The 5,539-nt window shown below is 66.3% G+C and overlaps 1 protein-coding gene across 2 annotated transcripts; it reads right to left on the bottom strand.

Annotated features, from left to right (window-relative positions):
* Positions 1 to 304: 304 nt before the first annotated feature.
* MCRS1 (microspherule protein 1) lies at positions 305 to 4,793 on the bottom strand. 2 transcript variants are annotated; one of them, XM_085320905.1, is made up of 14 exons: positions 4,694 to 4,793; positions 3,762 to 3,891; positions 3,384 to 3,522; positions 3,129 to 3,287; positions 2,834 to 2,943; positions 2,636 to 2,744; positions 2,340 to 2,478; positions 2,171 to 2,246; positions 1,630 to 1,658; positions 1,337 to 1,429; positions 1,175 to 1,257; positions 1,000 to 1,087; positions 774 to 901; positions 305 to 665 (listed from the first exon to the last, which is right to left on the bottom strand). In XM_085320905.1, exons 2-14 carry the CDS (start codon positions 3,869 to 3,871, stop codon positions 579 to 581), a joined length of 1,350 nt encoding a protein of 449 aa, XP_085177031.1. In that variant the 5' UTR covers positions 3,872 to 3,891; positions 4,694 to 4,793; the 3' UTR covers positions 305 to 578. The 2 variants fall into 2 exon arrangements, with proteins under 2 accessions (XP_085177031.1, XP_085177030.1); XM_085320904.1 differs by having other exon boundaries at positions 3,762 to 3,948; positions 4,694 to 4,787.
* Between the last annotated feature and the right edge of the window lie 746 nt (positions 4,794 to 5,539).

Raw genomic sequence — 5,539 nt, 5'->3', positions numbered from 1 at the left:
CGCAGTAACCCCATGGTCTGGGACGTGCCCAGCCTGGAGCTGGCGCTGATGGGAGGAGCCCAGGCCAAGGGCCCCCCCCAGGCCAAAGAAGAGGGGACGAGCCTGAGGGGAGAAATCAGTACTGGACGATGGAGAGCTCCAGCTCCAGGAAYGAGGGTGGGAGCCCTGTGCCCCTAACGAGGGATGGGCTGAGCTTCCTCCTCTGCTTTTTAAATAAAGTGATTTAAAAAACACACTGGGAGGTGCATGTCCTRTGTCTCTGTCCAGGGTTGTCCCCATCCCCCAGTGATGCCAACACAAGAACTGGTGTAAAACACTTTATTTGCAGGTAACAATCTCCAGCCTCCCCCCTGGCCCCCCTGAGAGCCACAGCAGGTGGTCTGGACAGGAGAGTCCAGCCCAAGTGGGGCACAAAGGGGAGAGGCAGAGCCCAGCATAGCCCCTGGGCCAGAGCAGAACTTGGGAGCAGGTAGCAGGAGGGGCTACGGGCCCAATCCCCCAGCGAGGTGCCATAGCGGACCCCAAGCTCCCAGTATGGGGCTGGGAAAGGGACCCAGCAGAGCAGCCCCAGCCCCTGATCACTGCTGGGCCATCTTGGCTGCCTCCGCTTTGATGAGGGCGATCAGGTCTTGGTTGATGAGGAAGACGAAACGGAGGCTGGCGATCTGCGGGRGAGGCAGGGGGTGAGCCCGATGGGCACCCGGACCCGCTGCTCTGGCTCGTGGCCTGCCCTGGGATCCCGTGACCGCCCCCCTGCCTGCACCAGGACTCACCTCCACCACCGAGTTGTTGTTGAGCTTCCACTTGTTGCCACCGAGCACAGGACGCCCGTCAATGTAGATGGGCCGCCGGCCCTCGTTAGCGATGAAAAAGTCCCCGTTGTTCTTGAGCTTGATGACACCTGGAGGGAGGGAGGAAAGGGGTCAGAGGAAAGGGGGGAGCRCAGCCCTCTGCTCCAGCGCCCCTGGGCCCTGCCCCAGCCCCGGGGCCGGCCCTTACCCTGCTTGCGGGAGATCTTCCAGGCTGGTCCCTCCAGCGCCAGGTCCACGTCAATCTGGTTGTCCTTCGTGGCCCTGCCCAGCGTGATCTGGAGGCAATGGGGGGGGGGGAAAGCATCAGGGGGCTGTGCGGGCTCGGGGGTGCCCCTGGGAGGGGGCACGCCAGCCACACTCACCTCCCGGGAGCGCATGAGGTACCGCACCATGCGGCCTCGCAGCACGGCCAGCGTCTGGCTGTCGAAGTCTGGGGAGCTCATGCCTGCGGGAAGGAGGGGGTGAGTCGGACAGAAGGACGGACAGATTTCTTCCCCCTCCCCTCCCAGGCTCCTGTTTCTCACCTGTGATGCTGTCGACCAATACCTGCCACTTGTGCAGCTCCTGCTCCAGCTGCCGGATCTCCCGCTTCTGGCGCCGGTCGGCCACGGTCAGCTCTAGGGAGAAGGGGTGAGGGGGGCCGGGCGGGGTGACGGGGGCTGCCCACGCTCCCCCACACCTAGGGCTTTGCCCAGGGCTGCCTCCGGCCCAGCACCAGCCAGGAGCTGGCTGGGGGGTGAGAATCTCGTCCCTGGGCCTGCCTCCCCCTGCAGATTCGGGCCAGCCCAGCCCTGGGATGGGAGTGGGCTGGACTCACCATGTTCCAGCACCTCGTCCCGCACATCCCTGCAGAAGAGGAGAAGGAGTTTCAGACGGCGCCACTCGCTCTAGTGCTTATCACCACCCCAGCACCCGTGTGACTGCAAGGGGGTAAAGGGAAGGTCCAATACTGGCATAGAGAGACGTGCAAGGCACATAAAAAGTTAAACAAAACAGATTAACGAAGGGCTCGCACTCCAAACTGCACCAGGAGCCTTGGGAACCACGCGGAGGGGTTGCTCATGGGAGGCTGCTGGACACACGGGTCGGATGCCCAGGCAGGACTCGCTTTGTGTAGCCTAAGGGCCCCTTTTATCTACTAGAGCTATTTCCTTATCTCAACTGTGCTCAGTTTGAGCAGCTACTGGCTACAGAGCAGCTAGACACGGTTGATAAAACAGAATGAGTTTCTCTGGCCCTGAGGGGTTTCAGTCAGCGTGTAGAGAGCACGGGCTGAGGCTGCTGGCTCTGCCAGCTCTCCTGCAGGTGTTCTCACTATGGCCTGTCTCCATCCCAGCGTCCCCGTTCCCACCACTCACTTCAGTTTGCTGTCATCGAGCATGTCCTCAGCATCCGAGAAGTTCAGCACTTGATCCCCCTTCGGCAGCGGCTGCACTGCAAGGTACRGGAGGGAGGGAGTTGGAGGCACGGGGCCAGCCCAAGAGCACGCAGGGCCCAGCGGGACGGGGCGCCCTCCTGGGGCCTCACCGGTCTGGTCTTCCAGCAGGTAGTACTGCTTCATGAGCTGCCAGTGGAGCTGCAGGGCCTTAGCCGTACGCGAGGGGTAGAAGACATCRGGGTGCTTGTGGAGGAGGTCCTGGAAGGTGTCGAGCGTGGGCTGGCTGGTCTGAGGAGGAAAGATGGGGACAGGTTGCACAGGGGGACAGCTAAGATGCCCCAAGAGTCCTCCTCCCCTCAGCAAGGCTCCGGCCCAGACTAACATCCATCCTTCACAGGCCAAATTCCCAGCTGCCAGGCYGGCTCTGGGCATCCCCGGACCTTACCGATCCCACCTTGTTCAACAGCTGCTCCTCRGCTTTGCTAAACAGCACCTTGCTCTGGATGGCAGCGATGGCCTCAGGGTGGAGCTGCCGCATGGCCTGGCAGGCCAGTCTGTGGGGAGGTAGACAGTGCGAGAGCCCCTGAAGTGCCCCCTGCCCTGCCTCTGCCCCTCCCACGAGCGGGACAGGCCCTGCACTCACTTGGAGATGATGGGGTCRTAGAGAAGCGCATACCACCTCTCCTGGATCTCCCGCAGGTTGAAGCGGCAGCTGAACTTCACGCCCAGGTGCACAGAGGTCAGATCGTTGGTCTGAAAAGGSCCCTGCCGTCAGGAAGTCCCCAGGCAGGGAGGTGCCGCTGCCCAGAGGCTCCAGCACAGCCAAACGAGCACCTCTGGCCTCAAACCCAGCCCGGGAAACGGACACTCAGTCACCAGCAAAAACACCCTCCCTGCCAAGGCCCCTGGGGACAGGGCACTCGCGGGGGCAGCGTTACCTGCAGCACAGCATTGATGAGCAGAAGGTCGTCAGCGGGTTTCCAGCGGCCCAAGTCCTTCGTCACCTGCAGGGGCTGTTTGCTCTTCTTCATCCGCTTGGCAAGGCCGGGGGTTGGGACTGGGCTGGGCGCGACAGGGGTGGACACGGACTTGGAGACCTGGGTAGGCAGAAGAGCGGGTCAGGGCTCTGCGTCCGCGTGAGCATCCCAGGGCTCGCCCGGCCTGGCAGATTTGGCCCCAGGACAGCTCCTCACCTTCTTCTTCTCGCTGGAGGAGGGCTCGCTGCCTGAGCAGCGGCCAGGCTCGACCCCGCTGGCCCCCTTGGCCCGGCTGGACGACTTGGCGAGGCTGCTCTCTACCAGCTCATCATCAAACTTCTTCCGCTTGATGAACCTAGCGGGAGTGAGGCGGCTCTGGGATCTGGTGCCTGCTCGGCTCCCCGTCCCCCCACTCCCACATCCGGAGCGCAGGCAGGGCGCAGCCTTGGGGCAGGCCTGCCGCCTCTCCAGCGACGGTCCTGCCCCACGCATGCCTGTGCCCAGCTGCTGCCGGAGGCTGGAGCCCAGCCCAGCCGCTCCCACCTCCCTCCCCCCAGGCGGGGGAAGGACCGGTCCCTCCCAGCCCTGACTTACCGCGAGGAGCTGCGACGCTTCGGGATGGCGCCCGACACCTGGGACGAGCTCCGCTTCTGCCCTGCCAGCGACTCCTCGTCCTCAGAGCGGCTCGCCGTCCCCGACGCCATCAGTCCGGAGGCCAGCGCGTCTGCGTGGGGAGAGGGGACGTGAGGGTGTCCGGCTCCCCTCCGAGCACCTGCCTGGGCTGGCACACAGCAAGCCGAGGGGTGGTGGGGCCCTCCGTTGCCCAAGGTACCGTCCCAGCCCCACCTTGTGCCCCCTGAGCGCATGGCCAAGATCCCGACCCCATTATCAGGCCCCGGGGGGGGGGACGGGGTGGGGGCACAAGGGAGAATGGAGGAGGGTATGGGGGGCACACAGTGGATATGGGAGGGACACAGGAAGGATGAACGGGATAAGGGGCAGACACAGGCACACATGTGGGACTATGGGGGGCACAGGGATGACATGGGGGGACAGAGAGGATCATGGAGGAGCACAGAGATGACACGGGGGGACAGGAAGAACATGGGGGATATGGAGCAGATAAAAGCATACGCGAGGGAACACGAGGGGAGCACAGGGACGATGTGAGCAACACGGAGGGGACACAGGGGGGTATGAGAAGAGCAAAGGAGACATGGGGGGACAGGGGGTCTATGGGGGGGACAGAAGGGGACCAGGGGCTGGGACACGACTGGCGGGGGCGGAACACGGGGATGTACGGGAGAATGGGGGTGAGTGGGCAGTACAGAGAGGCAAAGCAGGCACCGGGGGGCACGGCGGGGGGCAGGGGGACAGGAGGGGACACGGCGGGGGGCAGGAGGGGACCCGGGGKGGGCCCGCACACACGCTCCAGCCCTCCGGCCTCGGGGGCAGCCGGCGGCCCCCGGAGGGCCGGGAGACCCCGCTGGCTCCCCACGGCCGCCCTGGTGCCCCCGCGCACTCACCATTCCCGGGGCCGGAGGCTCCGGCTAATCCGCGGCGGCGTCCGCTTGGGCGCCTCCATGGACGGGACCACTTCCGGTACCGTACCGGAAGAGGTTCTGACTTCCGGAATACGTCAGCTGCAGCTACAGTGGGCGCGGCCATTTTGAAACTTCCTTCTGGGCCCGCGGCAGCGCGGCGCCATCTTGGTTAAGGGCGCCGCCCTCTTGGCTGAGGGCCGAGCCGCGCCCTCCTTTTCCTGGGGCGCCGTTGCCGGTGGGGCGGGAGCGGCTGGGTCAGTCCCTGGGCCGGGCCGGGCCGGGCCGGGCCGGGCCGGGGGTCACCGCCTCGTTGCCCCGCTGAGGGAGCTCCGTTCGGCTATGGCATGGGGGCTCATCACCATAGCAACCGCCGCGGCCCTGACACCGCCGGGCCGGTGCTCCCCGGACTCGGTGTGCGGTTGCCTAGCAACCTAGCGGCATCCGGAGCCCCGCCCACCAGCGTGGTCGCGTCCCCCGGCTCCGCGGTTGCCGCCGTCCTGGCCACGCCCATCATGGCGGCGCCCTGGCGCCGCGGCCACACCCATCATGGCGGCGCCCGGCCACGCCCATCATGGCGGCGCCCTGGCGCCGCGGCCACACCCATCATGGCGGCGCCCGGCCACACCCATCATGGCGGCGGCGCGCGGGCGGGCGCCCCCTCTCGGCGCGGCGGTGGCGGGCGGGGGGTGGCCGCGGTGTGATGAGCTTCCCGGTCCTCGGCACTCGGATGAAGCCGCTTCTGCGGCGGCGCAGGGGGCAGGGGCGGCGCTGGGCCGCGGCCGCCTCCCGGGAGGGCGGGCCAGCGTGTACAGCCCGGGGTGGGGGGGC

This window comes from Rhea americana, unplaced genomic scaffold (genome assembly GCF_003343005.1).
Source record: "Rhea americana isolate MKP2758 unplaced genomic scaffold, rheAme1 scaffold_668, whole genome shotgun sequence".
Taxonomy (NCBI): Eukaryota; Metazoa; Chordata; class Aves; order Rheiformes; family Rheidae; genus Rhea; species Rhea americana.
Note: the sequence above shows the minus strand (reverse complement) of the source record. Positions and strands in the feature narration are given on the sequence as shown.